This window comes from Falco punctatus (genome assembly GCF_963210335.1).
Source record: "Falco punctatus genome assembly, chromosome: 7".
In the NCBI taxonomy this organism is placed as follows: Eukaryota; Metazoa; Chordata; class Aves; order Falconiformes; family Falconidae; genus Falco; species Falco punctatus.
The window spans coordinates 36,309,442-36,330,083 of NC_137587.1; the positions used below are offsets into that span (position 1 = coordinate 36,309,442).

General features: G+C 38.5%; 1 protein-coding gene across 1 annotated transcript in view; it reads left to right on the forward strand.

Annotated features, from left to right (window-relative positions):
• Window positions 1-20,642, forward strand: part of PPP2R5C (protein phosphatase 2 regulatory subunit B'gamma) — an 89,080-nt gene that overhangs the window by 11,913 nt on the left and 56,525 nt on the right. The window contains exon 3 of the mRNA XM_080394589.1: window positions 5,159-5,318. Within this exon, the coding sequence (XP_080250715.1) occupies window positions 5,159-5,318 (160 nt within the window). The remainder of the gene's footprint in view (window positions 1-5,158; window positions 5,319-20,642) is intronic.

Below are 20,642 nucleotides of genomic sequence, written 5' to 3' on the forward strand. Positions count from 1 at the left end.
GAGTTCAAGATTCCTGGAGTGTTCAGAGATTTTCATGCTACTTTGAAGTTCCTGCAGAGGGAAAAAACCTGCATGGAAGGCTCTTAACTGTTCTCCACCCATCTGGACTCCTTGATCTTTGATTTCAGTTCTCAAGAGATTAAATTAAGTTCAACTTCTCAGCCTAATTACATTGATTATGTATTAGGCCTCAACCTCTTAGCCAAATTATTTTGATTACATACTGGGCCCTCATGGTTTTGAAAAAGAAGTTGTAAATGTCCCTTTCATGTTTTTTCGTGTTCTTTGTTTAGTTTCAGTAAGTTATTTCAGTTTCATTGTAAGTATATTTTAGATACAGTCCAGAATGCTTTCGTAGCCCGTTCTGAGGCTGCCTTGGCAAGAAATGAGCTCTTCTGAGTGCTATAGATCAGATCTGTTTAGCTTCATGAAAAATATGTCTGTGGATGCTACTACTGTACCAAAAGGAAATGAAAGGATTAATTCTTCATTAATATAAGCATTCTTCCTCTTTTCTCAGATTCAAACTACTTATTCTCATAAAAAGTGTTCTGTGCTTTTCACTCTGTATACCTGCATTTCACAGGGAGTGTTAATCATATGTTAATTGGTACAAGTTTCACCTATCGAGATTTTGTAGTCTAGAATTTTTATCAAGGTTCTGGCTGGAGTGTGGCTTGCTGCTGCCATCCTGGGGTGGTGTACACACCGATATAAACTTGAATTCAGTGGTGATACTCATTAGAGGGAAGAAAATAGCAGATTAGTGTGAGACTCATCTGTGTCAGGGAACACCACATGGGTGCTGCTTGGCACTGTGTTTTCTTCAGGCAGAGGATCTCTCTTTGCCTTGTGCTTAGGAGATGGTCTGATTTTTGTCACTAGTAAGACACCCAGGTTTTTTAAGTCTTGAATGACAGATGCATCCAGGTGCTTTTGTTGTCATCTTCAAATCCTCACCCTGCTCTGACCAGTTTATCTTATAAAGCAGTATGAAAACTTGCAGCATTGTTATAGGCTTGGCTTGGCTAGGCTCTAGATTTTGTGGAGCAAAGGCTTTGTGTGCTTTGCTCTAATTCAGTTATTAGGGAGTATGCCTTAAAAGGTGAGGTCAGACAGAGTTCTTCTGGTTGCCAGTTCTTGGTCAAGGAAGCTTGAATGCCAGTTTTTTGAGGGACTGTCAGAAAGGGAAGAACAGGGTGGACGCTCCTTCCAGATCCCAGTGTTCTCTCTGTCTTATGTCTTAGATGGTTGGCTGAAAGTAAAAGTTATGTAGGCTGATGACGGTCAGTTTAATTGGCTGTAACTGTAGATGTGTTTGGTCTACTCCTATCTTTCCCTTGTCACAAACTTAGTGTTGTCCTCAGATTGATACTTGCCTGTGTACGAGTCAGGGGGATGAAGGATCCAACTTCGCTCAAAACAGTGATGTTAAGACAAGGAATGCTCCATATCCTGCTTGATGTAGGAGGACTCGAGGGAAGAAGGGATGCAAGGATTGTGTGTCTTGAACTGTCATGACTAGCAAGAAACTTCCTTCTTTCTTCCCTGTTTTTCTTGAATTAATTTTAAGCTTATTCAAGGAACATAAGCTCTGTTTTTTCAATTGTTAAAAGCAGAAGCTAAAGTTGGAATCACACGGTTCCCAATAGTCTTAGATGTTCATAAAAGTATGTAAAGCTCTAGCTTTTAAAAATCAAATTGATCAAAAATCCTGAGTGTTGTGCTTTAATTATGATCTGAAGAAATACATTCCAATCTGACATTTTTTCAGAGTAATTTGTATGCATTTTTAGGGGTTTATCAGCACTTTTGGAATTGAATGTACCTGAGTATATAAACATCTGGGTAGGACAAAACTGTTTTCCAGAACAATGGGAAGGATAGATATTCCCATTTTAGTTGTAGGAGGAGAATTGATAAATTGTATCTGTAGTTTGATTGTTCTGGTGTCAGATAAGTTGAATTGTTCACCGATGTAGCAGAACGTCCATCAGTTATTCTCAGGAGTTGTGGTTTCTGACAATGTTTGATTTGTCACTGGGAAGAAGCAGCCAAGCTTGGCTCTTTGATCTGAATTAATGAGCACTGTACCTTCATACAAAGTTAAATCTGTTAACTTGAAGTCTTTAGCAAATGAATACATGGAATTGTTAGACTGTATTTTTCTTTTTAGAGGGGTGGTTAAAATTGCTGAGCTGTGTGGTTCAAGTTGACTTAACTCATTTTCTCCAGGTGCCCTTCTATCCAGTGGCTGGTTGTCTGCGAGCTCTGGAGGCCAGTTCTCTTGTGGTAGCATCATAGTGCCACTTGCAGAGGTCATTGGGTACAGGTGTCTAGCACAGCATTCAGATAATAATGAACTGGAAACTATTTTGGCAGCTTTCGGGTATGTGCTGCCTGAGTGACTGGAGCATGACTGAAAAGCAGGGACGATAATGGTTGATGGTAGAAAGGAGGAGGAAATACATTGGATAAATTGGCTGGTGATTCAGTGCTAGAATTGCACTGGAGTCATTGCTGCTGGATGGGAAGTTGCCATAGCAACAAAAAATGCTTGCTTTCAACATTTCTAATTAGAAATGTGACCCATCCTCTTAAATAACCACTTTTGGCTAATTTTAGAATTTATCTGCGATTTAGAATACTTGGCGCCCTGAGGTCTGTGTTACCTTAGGATACTGTAGTGTGCGCATGTGTGCAGGCACATGCGAGCACTTGTTAATTTGAAACTGAGAATTTGTTTGGGAATAGAGGAAACAGGAAAGCAGTTTTTCCTGTTCCAAGTAATGAACAAAAAACAGGTGGCAGTGGAAGATAGCCAGTTCAGAAAAACACCATTAGGCTGAAGCTCAGTATTTAAAGTACAGAATCTTGTGCAGTAATAGTGTTTATAATGATCTTAATTAGCTTTTATTGTTTAATGCATAGTAAGTCATTGCTTCCTAATTTTTAGTGCTGTTTTCTTTCTGCTTAGTCTATTCATATTTTTATTTTGAAAATTGTTTGCTTGTTTTTAACTCAAATTAATGGATAGTGTTTACCCTGCAGATAACTGTATTTCAGCAAAAAGATTGTTAAGCATTTAGTGTTTGGGATTAAAAAGTGAAATAGTCTGAAAAATGCAATGTAATAGTTATTACTTGTACATAAATGCTTTTAATTTGCCTGATGTATGCCATTTTTACTGAAACAAGTTCTAGACTATTTTGGTAACTTAAGATTTCCAGTGTTCAGTGTGTTTTCTCTCCTTCTATAAGGCTGTAAGGGGTTTTGCTATTGTAATATTTAATTTATAACATGGTCATGTTAAATGTCTTTAATGAAAATTAAATGTTGCTTTCAGTCATATCTTCGAAATATTATACACACGGTACTTAATATAACACAATTGTTAATCTGTTCTTGAACCATATAAATTTTTCTCCTAGTTATGTTACTAGAACATAATTTGAGTAAAATTACTGTCTTAGACTCTAAAAGTAGATAAATTTATGTACGGTAACATCTCTGTGTGCTGAATGTGTATACTCCCAGACCATGCAGAAATTGTTGATGAATAAGCTATTCTGGAAACTTTTTTGGAACATGAGGAAAAGTGGTTTCTGTCATTTTAGCCATATCCCTATGAAAATGCCATTGATATTATTTCATGCAGGAATGAACACTGCTTTCGTATCTACTGTAATTAACAAAATTCTAACTAAATCCATTCAAACTGCCAAAGTAGCAGCATTGCCACTTGATTTCCTTTGTGAATCCCATTCCCTTCTTTTTCCTATTTGTTATCAAGTGGACACTTTCAAATTGGAGACTATAGTCTTTCTTGAAAAAGAAAAGTGCCAAGGTGTATTTTCAGATATGTGTTCTTTAGTGTAAAATAGTTTGCAAATTTGAAAGGCTTCTACAGCAAATTAAGGTCCTGTAAAATGAATTGCAGTACTTGCAGTAAGATTTCCTGCTCAGCTGTTCCTGTATTTTTAGTGTAGGTCACTCCTAGATGTTTTATCGTTCTCATAAAGAATGTCGTGAAATTATTCATATTTAAAAAGTTAACCATTGCTTACTTTAAACCTGCTTTTCCTACTTCAAAAAAGGAATGAGAAAGGCAGCATCACAAGTTCTGACAGGCTTCTGTTAATGATGCATTTTACTCAGCTTGAGAGCAGAGAGCACTGTCAAGTATAGTCTGGGAAATAACAGCAACTGGAAACCTATAGGTGGGAACTGTTTGTCTGGTTTTGTGTTACAAAGTTTATGTACAGTGCCAATCAAATAAGGATTATTACAGTAAAAGCAACTTGCTCTGAGTAGGCAGTGCACTGCTACAAGTCTTGATGGTGCACAGATCTTTGATGCACGGTGCAATTGCTCGCCTCCCTCTGACCGATGCCCAGCCAGCCCCTGTGCAGGGATCAGTGGGCCCTGGCCGATTCCTTCCAGTTTAGATACTGAGCATGAAGGTTTATGGTGTGGAATGCTCCTTTGGCTAGTTCAGGTCAGCTGCCCCCTCCCAATTTCTTGTGCCCCTCCATCCCTTCTCACTGGCAAGGCCTGAGAAGTCCTTGACTTAGTATAAACATTACCTAGCAACAACTAAATGAAGAAAATTAACTCTATCCCGGCTGGATCAGATGATGTTTTAGAAGCTGCTGAAGCTACTACAGTAATAAGACTTGCTTCTTTAACTTTGTATCGAAGCCTGAATGCCCTAGCTAAGCTCAGGGCTCCAGCAGCGAGGCACAGTACAAATAGGTCGTGAAAGGCTTATCTTTTGTAAATAGACAAGGTTGGTGATCCCTTTGAAGCTGAAGTTAGACAGCCCAGATACCTTGGAGACCTACACTTCTCAGGAAAAAGGTCAGAGTAGCTAAGGAACTACATTATTTCAAAACTTCTTTTCATTTGGCTGGTAACTTCAAATAAATGGGCTAGTGCATGTAACAGGGTGATCTATTCCCATCTATATGAGGGCTGTCGTGCAGCAATAAACACTGAAAAGATGGAACAGAAGAATAGATAACTATGCATTCAGAGGATGACTAATAGAGTAATTTGTTTAAAAGCTTATTTTGCTTTATTTCTGTAACAAAAATAATTTCTTAGAAGATTTTCTAAGTTAAGCTGCAATTAACTGCTGTAATTTCTTTTTAAACAGGTGTCAAACAAAAAATCAAATAGCACTCCTCCTCCAGCACAACTATCTAAAATAAAAGTACCAGCACCACAGACAGTACTGAAGAAGGAAAAGCGGCAGAGTTCTTCAAAGTTTAATGTTAGCAATAACAGGGAGCTTCAAAAACTGCCAGCTTTAAAAGGTATGTCTTTCTAAATCAGAATGGCTCTTGGAGGGATCATGGACATGAGACAGAGAAACATCTTAACTATCATACTACTTGCATCTGTATAGCATGCATTATATATCAAGTATACACGTGTGCAAACTTGTGCATACTTGCATGCTTGAACACACTGGATGTTTATTATTTCTTTTCTTTCAGTCCCTATATATGGGCTTCCAGTGTGTTGCCTTCTTGGCCATCAGTATAAGAAATATCTATGTCTCTTCAGCCCAGATTTTTATGTGAAAGTATGTTCACTCATCTCACATAAAAGCAGAATATTTGGGCACTCTATGCAAAATATTAGTCATCTGTCCTCAGTGCAGCATGCTCAGACTGTATTTTGTTTGTACTAAAATGGCTTGGCATTCTGAGAAGACATGGTCTATTGCTATTTACTGGTCTTGTTTTCCTGAGCATGGGTCAAGCGGAGTGGCATCTTTTTACTGAATATTAATTTTTCCTTTGTCAATTTTAAGGCTTTGTGATCTTTTAGAATTGTATTTACAGCCATCTGTGATGAAAAGATGATAATATATGTGTGTTCTCTTACTAACACAGCTTTTATCTTTATTTTAGCTACTGTCTGTTGTGTAGATACATACTTGTGTAAGTGTGCTTATGGTAGCTTGTAGTGTTAGGGTAGAATTTACCATGTGTGGTCAGATGTACTGATCAGTTGCTGATTAGTTGCTTATGAGTAACTGATTTGCTCTGAAGGTTTATTTAAAAAAAAAAAGCTGTTTTGAAGTGTGATGCATACTGCTTTCTAATGTTCAAAGGTGGCAGTGAAAGCCTAACAGGTTGCTGAAATATTGAGTAGTATTGCTGTAGGCAATGTGAAAATGTCAAGGAATAAGACTTTTTTTCCTCTAGTCAGTGTTTTCTTGATATGCTGCATCAGTATTTCTTGAAAATAAAAAACTGAGCTTCTCGGCCAATTTTAACTATACTGCTTTTCATACAAGTCAAATTAGACTGCAATGTTCTTCTCTTCAGAGGTACCATTTAAGGAAATATTGTCTATCATGTTAGTATAGAAGTCTATATACAAGGTGCTGCTTAAAGTTTAGTGTATTTCAATCTTTTTTACTAAATTTGGAACTAAGACTATGTAGCACCACAGATTACTCATAAATATGTCCTATCTTTTAAACTGACATAGTAGGTTCATGCGCAAGCTGTCACATCCAGGTCTGACATAAGCAAATGACACTGAATTAAAGTAGTGATTATTCTTTTTTATGAAGTCATGCATACAGCATCGTTTAACCTTTTGTTTAAAGACTCTGTGACAAAGAAAAACATTTGTTACTTGGTTTAGAACCTTTGCTTTGTCCTGTTTTAAATACTGTGTTTCTGGTAGTGCCTGGGATTGTCAGCTCGGGGAGACTAGAACTGAGCATGCAGTTAAAAGCAGAGTGAATGGTGAGCTGGAAATGACAAAAATTCTTGCAGGTGGGACAAGGGGAAAGTAATCAGTCTTACAGTGGATTCTCTTTCCACCTTGGCTCCATTTCAGTTTGAACTAGTAGGCCAGTGAAGGGCAGGAGAGAGCCTGCTTGGACTTGGCAGGGTGTGTGTGTGTGGTGGTGTGGTATACAAAAAAAAAAGGTTAAGTCTTAAAAACTGTATAAGCTATGTTCTGAGTGCATTTTAGCATTTTTGTTGCAACACACCTAGATGTGCAGAAATGGTATAAGTATTGCGCATATGCATTATACTTGCTTTTCAGTCTGTGGTCACACCCCCACTCTCAAGTGAAACAAAAGAAAAGATCTTGAGCTTATCTCTGGTGGATGTCTGATGGTGTACCTGTGTCCCCAGGCTGTCGAGGACCAAACTTTGTTATGAAACACTAGTGCAATTGCTGATTTAGTGATGAGTAGTAATTACTGTCTTCATGAATAAAGCTATGGCCAGTCTCATGGATTATAGCAGGTGTCTGTATAATTGCTGTGCTCACTCCACAAGCTCAGTCATGATTTAATTCCCACTTATTAGGGTTGATAAGAATGCTATTGGCCAGTACTCCTAATGTGTACGTAGATACTTGACTTGATATGTGTTCAGTGGGTCAAGTGAAGCTGGGAAACTTAATTTTTTGACAGGTTTAAGTGTGTTTTGTAATGTCTGTGTCTGGACAGGAGTTAAATGGACTGGCAGGCTATAATTTAAAGGACTGAGTTTAAGGCAGCTTTAGCTTCCATGAAGAGATGGGAAGAATGTAGTGCTCTTTCAGGTTAGCTGTGTTTAATCCGCTCTCAAACTCAAACCAGTTACTTGTAACAGGTGGCTGTATTTCTGTGGCTACAGTACCTGGGAAACCTTTCTACTATCTGTAGTAGACCAAGAGTTGTGCATTTTCTTCATAAATGTTGAATTGACTACTGCATACTGTGATACTTTTACCTGAGATTGTATTTTAAGCAGAGCATGTAGAATGGGGTTGTTCTTGCCTACTTTAAGGTCTGTGAGAGCTTGTAACTGGTAAACTCTAAATGGCCTGCAGTATTGTGGAGATAACCACCTTCCTTCTGTGCCATGGGGCTGGAGCTGAGGTCAGTGGATCACTTGAAATAGTGGGAAGGGAAAGGAGGAGCTGCCAAAGTGCGTTTTCATCAAGGCTTCTTATTTAGGAAATACTTTTTGGTCTTCAAGCATGCTGTGAACTTTCTCTTGGGCATTGCACAGAAGTGCTGACAATAGGCTTCTGGAAATACCAGTCTATTTGCCCTGGTGACTGGTATTAGTGTGGTATGATTTATATTCATTGGAGCAGTTTGATTAGCATTGTACACCCTTAGTTTATTTGGGAAATGGAGAAGCAGGATAGCTCAGAACTCAAAAAAAAAAAAAAAAAAAGAGAGTTAAGAGGCTCTAAGAATAGAGGTGAACATCGAAAAGAAGTCTCTGATATAATTGGCTTGTGGAGCACTGAGATCTATGTATTAGTAAAGCTGCAAACCAGCAAAGCTCTCTGCAGCGCAGTGCAATGCAGCCTGATATAGTTTGGGTACAATAGGTAGCTTGTCTGCCCACAGATAACCCAGAAGTATCTCTGGAGAAGCACCTTCAGAACTGTGTCAAACATTTTGAAAAGATCTTGCCTATTTTCACAGAAAAAAAAATTCTATGCCAACAAACTTTTGTGTTAATTTCTGCTTATCCAGTTCTCCCTGTTAGTTAACACTTGCAGTACAGTACTTCAGTTACAGAAAGCTGATTTTTTTTTCCTTCCCAGTTGTTTATTGGGAAAAAATTACTTATTTACCTTAAAGTATGTTTTGCTCTATTAGGATTTGAAAACTTGCAGATGAATGCTTTGGTTATCTATATCAAATATAAATGACAAAGGGTTTTTCAGCCTTCAGAAACATACAAATTTCTTCATTCTTCCTTTCTGAAGAAAACGGTTTGTAATGTTGAGATGTCTTGAAATTATTTACAAATTTAAGAATGTGTTCTGTTTGAGAGAAAGTGTCCAATATGAATATTTATTAAACTGTACAAAAAAGTATTGTATCCAAGCTTATATGTACCTGACCACTGACACACTGAAGTATTTTGTGTCTATACAACCACCCCCTTCCACTTAATGCAGGAAGCTTGAATTCCTTGTAACGTTATAGATAGATTTTTTCATGGTTAATCAGCGAATAATTCCACAGTGTCAATGATTTAGTTGTGTGCTGATATTTATTTCTGGTGATGCTAATGGGTGATCTTTGGTTCTTGAGTCTAGGTTACTTCTATGAACTTCTGACACCCAAATACATTACATACTGGAAAAAGCTCTAGAGCCTGGATGTGATATGTATGTGCTACTCATCTAGTTGCATTTGTTCAGTTTTGAGAGGAAACTTTTGAGAGTGTAATGATATGTTATGAATTGCATGCTTGTTGCTTGTGTGCTTGACAGCTGCAGTAATACATTTTTCACTTCAGTTTCTATGGAGTTAGTATACAAAGACTGTCATACAGATCAAATTTCTAAAGTTTGAAACAAAAAAAATCACTTGGATTTAATGCTGAGGGAAAGGAAGGATATATATATTCTCTTACTATTTTGGGGGGTATTTGCATTTATTTCTGTATCTAGCTGCATTTTTTTACCCTTCTCTTACATGCATATTAAAAAAACAACACAAACATTTGTAAATTCAATAAGCTTAGCTTGCTATCTAAACCATTAGGAGATCAGACTTGATGTTTTCTGAATTTTGCCTGCAATGTTTAAGTTATTTTTAATTAAAAAATAAAACTCTGGTTTTCTTCTCTGATTTTACTGAGACTATAGTTGTCCCTTACCATGTGAGAATAGTGGGTGTCAGCATCTTCAGAATAAGGTTGCTACAGTGATGGACTTGCTGAGTAATTGACCAAGATCAAAAAGAAAAAAAGAAACAAAAAAAATAGAACAGCCAGCAGTGTGGCATTTCATAACTGGTTAACTAGTAACCCAAACATTAATGTGTTTTGCTTCTATTCAGGACTATTAATACAGAAAAGTGAAAGAGGCTTACTGATTCAAAGATGTACATGTTATTAAAAATGAGAATTTATATTAATAAGAATTTATCATTTTAGTAATACTTCCATTACAGGTTGATGGTTTGGTTTTTTCCTATGGTACAATCTTGCTAATTATGTATTTCTAAGATGCTCCCTTGTCCATTCTGTACACTTAGTTTATATGCTACAAGGGATTTTTAAGAGTACAAACAGGTGAGTGTACTTGGATTTGTACACAATATTTTGCAAAGATAATGCAGATTTCGGTAAACTGTGTAAACATGCAGCATTTGGAGAGAACAGTTGTAGAAGATGGTGAGATTTCTAAGGATGTGGTCTGAATCCCTACAATATGTAAGAATGTTGCAGTGAGAATTCTTTACAGTATGCAGATGCTCTGACTGGGATAAAAGGTGTTGTGCACTGGCAAATATAATTGTCACAAATATTACTTCAACCTGCAAGTAATACTCATTAAAAGATAACTTTCTCTGTCAGAGAATAACAAATTTGAAAAAATAAAAAGTCAGTTCTCCTTAATGTTCTGAAGTGTTGCAAAATTTCCCAATGAACATTAGTCATGCATATGTAAATTTGAGCATGATTCAAAAATATGCCTTTTGGCAGCATTTCTGTATGATTTTTAAAGCTGGATAGAGTCCTTTTATAGTCTTAAAGAGGATTCCTATCATGACAAGTGTCATGGTTTTGTTCATGGATTTGGGAATGGGTTTTGGGGTTGTTTTTTTTAGATAAAAGTGAACATTGTTTTATATAATCTAAAAGTGGTGATTGCAATTCAGCTTTTATTTTCAGGTATGGTTTCAAATTTATTTACAGAGTTACTGTTTACCTCTTGGAGTTGGACTTACGATCTTGAAAATGCGGATACAATATTCTTCCACAGTTACATATCAAGATAGGAAGAAATGAGCTACATTGACAGATCTGGATATACAAACTCTTAATGCTGAGAAGTGTAGGATACGGAATACAGTGCTGTTCTCTTAATGTAGAATAACTGCATGTGATATCATTAAACAGATTCTGGTATTTAGTTGTTGAAGATCTTGCTGTGCATGTTGATCAGTCCTGGTTTTGACCTTCTGGTAGAGATGTCTGTTTCTGACATAGCATGATTTCAACATTAAAAATACTATCAGTCATATCTATTTAAAAAAAAAAGTCGGGGGGGGAAGGAATAATGAACACAGCAAGGCATAAGGGTGCTGTTTTTCTGAGCACATTTCATGCAGACCGCATGGTTTCTTATTTCTTGTCTCTTTTTTTGGTTTGTTTCCCCACACACACCCCCAAGCAGAGACTTTAGAGCTATGCCAAATTCTGAGTCTGTTCTGTGCAAGAGAACGTCAGGGTAGTGTCTCAACTTGTCTGTCTGTGATACAGGACTCTGATAGGAAGGCAAGCATTATTAAAGCTTTCCTAATGTTTTTAAGTCATAAATGGCTGTCTAGGAGATAGCTCTGTTTTTGTAGTCTGTACAATGTTAAAGTCTGATGAATCAAGATTGCAGAAGAGGTGATTCTTTAAGATTCTGATACTTAAACAACTGAACCAAATTTTCATTGATAAAACTGTTGTAACCATGAGGAAGGAAGAGAAAGTGAGAATTTCTCAAGAGATCAGAAATGTATGGTGGTTGTGTGTTTCAGCTGTAGAGTACAGATAAGTAAGCAAAATGGTATAAAGATAAATTAAGAGGCAATCAAGTATTGTTCTCTGTGCTGCAGAGAAATTTAGCAATCTATACTGTTAAATTTCCACAAATTCATTATTAGGGTAAGGTCAAACTTAAGCAGAGTTACCTGTTCATTTAAAACTAGTGTCTGTTTTCATGATCCAAAAGGCACTGACTGGATATATGCAATATAATTGAATTTATGAGAATCATAGCAATAATGGACTATGGGGTTTTGAGGAGCACTTTTCTTAGGAGCTGTTGAGGCTGGAGGTCTCAATACTTAATGTCACTTTCATCACAGAAACCTACTGGTGCCAGTTGCAAATTAGGTAGAGAACAAAGGTGTGGTACTTTGGCCTTTCCAGTTGAATGATGCTTCTTGTGTGTGTGCCTGGCAATTAAGGAGTTTTGTCCAGCTGCAAGGTGGTAGCACCACTGTTTAGCTACAAGTATTTTATGCAAAGTAAGATGGCAGATTAAACAAGATAATGCTAATAGAAAAGATAATTTGCCCTAATCCATAATGCATTTAAAAGGCAAAACACTGGGGCAAAGCAAATTCATTCTCCTGCAAAACATCAAGGAATACAGTTTTGTGAAGCAGATGATGCTCTTCTCCCTTGTACACACACTAGATTAGCACTCAGCATACTGAGTTAGTTCATCGTTCTGGTCCTCGCTGTGTTCATGCCTTTGTATTATTTTTGGCAGCTCAATATTGTATTGAATTTATTGAAACAAAAAGTCCATAATGGAAAATACTGCAGAAGCTCACTCTTTCCTCTGTCAGGGTGGGTATGGTTAGGTGTCAGTGAATATATGTATTGTATCATGTGAAAGAACTGTAGAGACTTCTTGTCATGTTAATTTAGTAACTTTGTCTTTGAACTTCTGTCTTAAAAACATGACCATAGTGTTGCATAAACAAACTTTCCTGGATTTTTTGTATGTGTTTTTCTTTTAAATGCTTAGAAGAATTACTAAAATGTGTGGTAAGCATATACATTCCTTAAAGCACAAACTGACAATTGTTTGGTGTTCATACGGGAAAATATGATCTATCAAATGAGTAAATACTTCATTATTTAATGATTATGAAATCATTAATTTAAAAAATATTTAGCAATTATACAGTCTGAATTACTACGTTACAGTTTAAAGATTAAGAAACATGATAGTAAGTGTGTAACTACCAAAAAAAGATTATAGAGGAGAATACTTTGCTTGAGTGTGTGATTTTTTTTGTTGTTGTTTTGCGGGTTTTTGTTAGCTAGCTTTACATGAAATCATAGGCTTGGATTAATGAGCTATTTTTCATTTCAACTGCCCTATCAAACACCTACTCATTAGTCAGCAGCTGAAAGTGTTAGAAGAATGCTCTACATCTGTCACTGGCAGCATTTCCTACCAAACTTGTTTCTACTGAAGCTTGGATAGAATCCATAAAAATAGGATTTAAAATGTAGTATTGTCTTATTTTCTAGATTCTAACCTGTCTCTGAATTCAGAGTTTAGATCTCTCTTGAAACGTCTTTTATTATGCCCTTATTTACAAAAAGAACATTTTGTTCCATTGCACAGATCTTCATTATAATCAGACCCAGACATTTTTGCTGCTACACTGAACTTTTCCCTTCATAAGACCTCTACTGATCAAACATTGAATGCAATATTTATACATGTAAATATAAGTCAGTGTTTGCTGGATAACTAGCATGCTCTCAAGGTTTCACTCTTAAACATAATTTTTTTAAGCTTTGTTTATTGAAAATGACATGTGTGATCTACCTAATAAGGCTGCAGAAAGGAGTGAGTTTGGTGGCGTATGTGTTAGCTTTTATACTGCACTTGATTAAAATAGTGTGCCAATACCTGAAATGAGGTTCTGCAGTCTGGCCTGGGAAATAAGTTTTTGTACTAGATGCAGTTCTTAAAATATACGGCTTTCTGAACTCAACAGACATCTACTGATTTCTCTCCCCATCCCCCACTTACAAAACCTTTTGGGTGTACAATATTGGCTGAAGGAAAACTTGGCACTGTTGACTGTGTGCTACAGTGACCATGCAAATATTAGGAAATTCAGATACAGACTGTGGTGGGTTGAACTTGGCTGGATGTCAGGTACCCACCCAGCTGCTCTATCACTGCTCTCCTCAGCAGAACAGCGAGGGGAGAACGTAAAATGAAAAAAACCACTTGTGGGTCAAGATAAAGGTAGTTTGATAAAGCAATATCAAAGGTTGCATGCATGGAAGCAATGGAAAACAAAAGATGTTATTCTCTACTTCCCGTTAGCAGGCCAGTTCCTGGGAATCAGGGCTTCGGTATGTGTAGCGGTTGCTCTGGAAGACAAACATCATTAATAACAAATGTCCCCCGCCCCTTCCTCCCCCTTTCTCTTAGCTTTTATAGCTTAGCAGATGTCATATGGTATGGAATATCCCTTTGGTCACTTTGGGTCAGCTGTCCAGGCTATGTCCACCATGAAGGGGTTTTGTTTGGGCAGGACCAGGACAGTTAGCAGATCCTCTGGTATTAACTAGCCAAGTGGCTTCTGCTAAATTAGTATCGCAGTGCTTCCATGCCCCATTGCCTAACGCTCTCAACATAGTCTTTAACAGTTCGTTACACCTCTCAGTCTTTCCAGGGGGTTGTGGGTGATGGGGAATGTGATACATTCATTCAATGCCATGTTTCATTGCTGAGGAGTTTATAAGATTATTTCTGATGAGTCCCATTGTCTGATTCAATTTGATCTGGGGTACCATGTTGCCACAAAATTTGTCTTTCAAAGCTTAAGATGTGTTCCAGGCAGTGGCGTGGTTTACAGGGTATGTTTGTAGCCACCCAATAACTGCTTCCACCATGGTGAGTATATAGCACTTGCCTTGGCGTGTTCATGGCAGTGGTCCAATATAGTCAATTTGCCAGGCCTCACCGTATCGAAAAACCAGCCACCGCCCTCTGTTCCAGGGAGATTCCACTTGTGTGGCTGGCTTGATTGCAGCACATTTCACATTCAAGAGTGACCTGTGTGATGGCGTTCATGGTCAGGTCCACCCTTTGATCATGAACACATCTGTACGTAGCATCTCTCCCTAGAAGTCCCAATGTTTTGTGGGCCTGTCAAGCTACAAATAGCTTTTGTTTTAATGTTCTTCAGTGGCACAGCTTTTGGGCATATGAGAATCTACATGATGTATCTTTAGAGTATCTTTATCTTTACCTAGGCAGGGATTTCTTGCCACAGTGCATCAGCGCAGATGGGTTTACCCCTGCACTGCCAGTTGGTGGTCTGCCATTATTGTAGCCATCCTCATAGGGCATTAACCAGGGGTCAGTACAGAGATGGAGTACTAGCCACTTTTCTCATCCAGCAATCTCTAGGCCTAGTTGGATGGCTTCCACTTCTGCAAACTGACTTGACTCCTCTTCTCCTTCAGTGGCCTCAGAGACTTGTCATGTGGGACTGTGCAGAGCACCTTTCCACTTCCAATGGTTTCCTACCCCATGACAGGATCCATCAGTAAACAAAGCATAATGCCTTTCATCGTCTGATAACTCATTATATGGTGGTGCCTCTTGGGCTTCAGCCACCCCCTCAGGCAATGCTCCAAAATCTCTGCTTTCTGACCAGTCCATGATCTCTTCCAAGATTCCTGGGCAGCTGGATTTCCCCAGTCAAGCTTGTTGAATGATAATGCCACCCACTTAGTCCATGTAACGCTGGTTGCGTGATGTGTAGAGGGGATGTTTCCTTTGAACATCCAGTCTAACAAAGGCAATCGTGGTGCCAAAAGCAGCTGTGCTTCTGTACCAACAACTTCTGAAGTGGCTCCAACCCCCTCATATGCTGCTAGTATCTCTTTTTTTGGTTGGGCTGTAGTGGGCTTCTGATCCTCAGTACCCCCAGCTCCAAACCCTAATGTCAACCTCAGGTTTCTCCTGATGTTTTCTGCCAGAGGCTCCAGGTAAGACCATGCTCCCCAGATGCAGTGTAGAGTACATTTTGCACAGCTGGTCCTGTCACCTGGGAGGTGATTTCAGTTCTACATCTGGGAGAGTGTTAATTACTGCCTTGTGTCTCTACAGCCACTATGCTGACAGCCTTCTTGGGTGACCCCTTCTTTAACAGCTGTCTTCCCTCTCAGTTCTCCTAAGTGGGCTTCCAGCTTAAAGGTGGGTTCACCATCCCATTTCCTCATGTCCTCACCCTGGACATGTAGGAAGAACTGGAGTGCACCACACAGCACGTGCTTGGGGCTGCCTTTCCCTCTGGGCCAGGAGAGGACTGATTTCTTGGAGTGTCCCTGACAGCCAAGGTGCTGACCAGTAGGGATGAGGAAGTACAGATATTTTCTTCAGAGTTTTGGAGCCAAGAAGACACTTTCTCCACAGTTGGTTTATCTGTATTCGGGCAATGCATCACTGCCAAGCTGTTAGAATATGGTATTGGGACACTTTGAATCACCGTCCTCCACATGGCTCTTGCATGCAGAACATCCTCTGGATCTTTGGAGAGTGTTCTTGTCCACTGTTTCTTTTTCACTATTGGGGCAATTACTGTAGTTGTTGTTTGTGTCCCTATCTCGGCCACGGTGTCCTCAGATGCAGTTTGGGTCCCTGCTGAGGCTGAGAGTTCTGAGTACTGAGGATGCAGGGCTTCAGTACGTGTAGCAGTTGCTCCGGAAAACAAACGTCATAAATAACAAATGCCCGCTCTTCCTCCTCCTCTCTCTCAGCTTTTATAGCTGAGCACATGTCATATGGTGTGGAACATCCCTTGGGCGACTGTGGGTCGGCTGTCGTGACTGTGTCCCCTCCCAAGATCTGGCCCACCCCCACCCAGCCTACCGGTGAGGGGGGAATGTTGGAGAGACAGCCTTGGTGCTGTGTGAGCACTGCTCAGCAGTAGCCAGAACACTGGTGTGTTGTCACCACCTTTCTAGCTACCAAGCACAGCACTAGCAGGGTTGCTATGGGGCTCTGCCAGACCCAGTACAGAGACCATTTCAATCACGGGCAGGTATTTGCCAATTCTACATTTAATCACTTTTTCCTGTACTAAAAGGGGAGTAAATATTATCAGTTTCTCAGCTTGGAAGGTAGAATGCTATCTTTTGCCATGCTTCAGTCATAGGAATTTTTTAAGGAAGCCAAATGATAGTTCATACCAGTTTCATTCATCCAGGTGAGGATTTTTTTTCTTACCTGTGTATTTCATTTGATAGCTAGATGTTAACATCGTGCTTATTGCCTCTGTGTCCTTGAATTTTCTCTTGGCTGTCCTTTGAAATTGAGTTGGGACTTTTTAGAAGTCCAGTATCCTTCCTGTTGCTGTGATTTCTCCTCCGAATGTGTAGCATCCAGTGTCTTTTCTCCCCTAAAACAAAGTTACTGTCTTTGAGTAACTCACTGTTCAGGGTTGTGAAGAGACCCTTGTTTTCTGTAGCCTGACATTGTTTATGAGAATGTGCTTGGACTATAATTGGAGGCGCAAAATTGTGTTGGTCCTAGCAGTAAAAGCAAATAGTGTTTTATTCCCGTACCTTTTTTGGGCAGCTGTCTGGTAAACCAGATAATAGACTCAGCGTAGCTCAAACTCATCCTTTTCCCTTCTTATTTTAACTCCGCTCAGTTTCCTAATCTGGTTCAACCATGCAGCTGCACAAGCCCTCATACAGCGATATCAGATGGTTGCACCTCAGAGAGGTTGAGAGGTGTGCCTCAGAAGAGGTGGGATTGCAGCAGTAGCTCATACAGACTTAGCTTACCTTAGGCTGCTGTGGAACACAATAAGTTAACGGAAAACCAGTCTGACAATAAAGTAAGTGGCTTTCTGTTGGATTACTGAACTAAACCAACTGAGCTGTGGGTCTGATGACCACTGAAGCAGATGAGAGCAAAATAAAGTAGGAGGGGACTGTAGGAAGGGAACTGAAGCAGCCTGTAACTAGGCTGGTTTAGGTTGCTGAGGGATAGCAACTTCAGCAGCTGTGGAATTACGCCTTTAGTTACCTTTAGAGTTGAGACTAAATAGCTCCCTCCTCCCGCAATCCAAAAATGAAAACTCCTCATAAAGTCTGAGAGGTAACTAACTTGATCCAAGGTGTCTTCATGGAAACAGAAGTTCATCCAGTTTTAATTACCATATGTTGTTGATTCTGTTGCTATCAGAATAGCAGCTACTTCAGAATGGAAATAAAGGCAGCCTTTGGGCAGGGAAATTTGTTGTTGGGGTGCTGCAGTGTGTTGGTTGTTTTTTAAATGACAACCAAATGGATTGATGTTTTGAAAGACATACTACACAGCCTCCCAGTATAAAGAGAATTCACCAGCTATAGTGCTTGATCCTAAATGTAACACATTTCATTATATCCTAAGAACTTTATATGATTTTCCTTCATTCCCATCATCAGGAAGTTAGAAATTATTACCAGGGTTCATCAGGAAACCTGTAATAGCTACAGCTTTGCTATACTGTCAATACATTTTTTTCATTTATTCAATTCTAAAAAATGGGTAGCCAAAGTTAGTATGTTTTTTGATTCTCTTGCAACAGAAGCATCTTCATAAATTTGTTCAAGTAAAGTCTTCCTCCCCTCCTCCCATTGATATTCGTTAGCTCCGTTCCACTTGCGCTAATATTCTTTCCTTCCCCATTAGTAAGTCAATTCCTAACTCAATTTTCTTTGCGCTGCCCCCCTCCCCCCCCAAGTTGCTCAAAATAATTCACTTTAAATATTTTCCTTTGGTGGCAAATCAAATATCTTAAGGCTAAAACAAAGGAAGGGTATACAAACCTCCTGATCAGAATGTATGTCTCAATCTGTATGACTGGTGAGAAGATACCAGATTTGATTAATGAGCTAAAGGTCTTACAAAGATTGAATTCTTCAGTTCCGCTAGTATCCTGTCAAAAGCACACCAGAAATATACTGAATTAAACCAGTTTCATGGTAGCTTACCAAGCAGTGGCCTCAGATCTAACAGTCCTGCAAAGAGGAAGAAATGTGAACAGGGTAATGTCTATCTTGCAAGAGAAAACTTTACGTGAATGTGACTTAGTGTTCTGCCAATACTACCGCTAGTGCTGCAAATAGCACGTTTACTCTCTTTAGGTAAGAACAGTGTAGGGGGGGTTGACTCTTAAGCCATGACCTAAAATTTGCTAATGAACCTCCAGCTATTCAAGTCATGCTTATGTATAAAATAGGAAATGGCACTGTAACTAAAGCGATGCTCCTTTTTTTGTTCTGTTGTGTTCCAGTACAGTACTTAAGTTGTATGCCATTGGACCAGCAGTCTGCATAGCCATTTTAATCTTTCAGGGAGTATCAAAGAGACAGCAGCAGTTGACCATAAAAGCAAAGGCACAAGGAGAGACAGAGCAGCTGCCTCTTAAAGATGTGGTTACCAAATAAACTACAATTTTAAACCTAACTTGTGCCACTTCACACTGCAGCTTATAACTATAGAACAGCCTAATTGTAATTTAAATGGGGAAAAGAAAGAGATTTTGCTCACAAAATTCTGCATATGAAAATATTGCAAGAAAAGTCTCAGTTCTTTAGTTTTCTCCTTAATTAATCAAGATCTTGTCGAAAACTTTGAGGTCAGTCTTGGGTTTGTTTTTTAATCTAGTTTTGTTAAAGGCATATCTCTATGCTAGCTTTTTGTTTTATAAGACCAAAACTCCATACTAACTTAAAAAAAAAAAAAGACTTTTTTTGGGAGTACACCTCCTCTGTTTTTGCCTGGACTGGAAGAACAAATTTCTTGAAGCTCTGTAGTCTTAGGAAAAAGGTTAAAAAAGGCATCAGAAGTTCATGTAATCCATTTTGATGTTCTCAAAAGCAGGATCCAGCTACATTTGTATCATTCATGATGTTTGGCCATTTTTTAAATTGCTAGAAAGTCTGCAGTCTCCTACTTAGTTTCACTATGCTTATTGTGAGAGGATTTGATTGAGTATCTAACCTGATCTTCCTTGATGTAGGAGGAATTTCCTGGGCGTAGTGAATGTAGAAAAACTAATGCACTCAATCTCCATAATCATGCTTTAAAAGACTTGGTCAGTCTGGGCCTTTCTAGCAAAAAAAACAACAAAACCCACCCCAACCAAACCAACCAACCAAAGAAAAGCCACCAACAACCCACACCATACCAAACAGAGCAGCTGTATTTTTTAAACTAAGTAATGTTTTCTAGATTGGTCATCTTTGCACTTTCTCGCCAGGTTTACATCCTTCTTCAACTGTGACATCCCGGAGGCACTACTTCAAGTTAGGCCTTGTGAATCAGTAAATCCAATTGATTTTATCATGTGCCTTACGGGTAATATTCTTCTTTTTTTATATTCCAGTTAGTCTTTTTCCTTCTTCCAATTCAGTAATATTTAGTACAGCTCTAACTCACTTTTGATAGTGTGGTATTTTATGTAGTGGCATATAATTTTTCCAACCAGGTATGCATATCCCCTGTAATTTTTGTTCCACGTTTTCATTGCCTTATAACTTACCTAATTGAAAAGTCTCTTCCTCTTTTTTTTATTTACTCCTTCTTTGAAAAGATCTAAGTTAAGATAGCATTGTAAAACAAGTAATTAAATATTTAAAGGTGACATACAAGTGCAAATAGCATTTGGGGAAAAGCACAGATTTGGAGATAGTGGAAATATAACGTTGCTTGTTTCTTAGAGCATCATTCCCAGAGCTGCAGTCCCTGGGAGACAAAACAGTCCTTCAAACAGCCTGTTGTGAAAATAGACACACAGGTCTCATGTGATGAGGAAGAGGTTGCTTGCAGTTTTGTTCCAAATACCTGAAGTAATTTAACTAAAAAGAGTATAGAAATTGTTGTAAATACCTTAAGTAATTTAACTAAAGTTTAGAAATGGTTGTACTCTGAATTTCTGGGGTTATGCAGCAAAAATTTTTTCAGATGCCTATATATTGGTTCTTAGTGCTGCAGTATCTTAGTTTTTAATAATTAAAAAAAAAGTTATTTGTAATTACTAGAAATTTCTAGAAAGGAAACCCAGAGTTCTGCATTATCCAAGTTTTACAGCAATCAAGGTA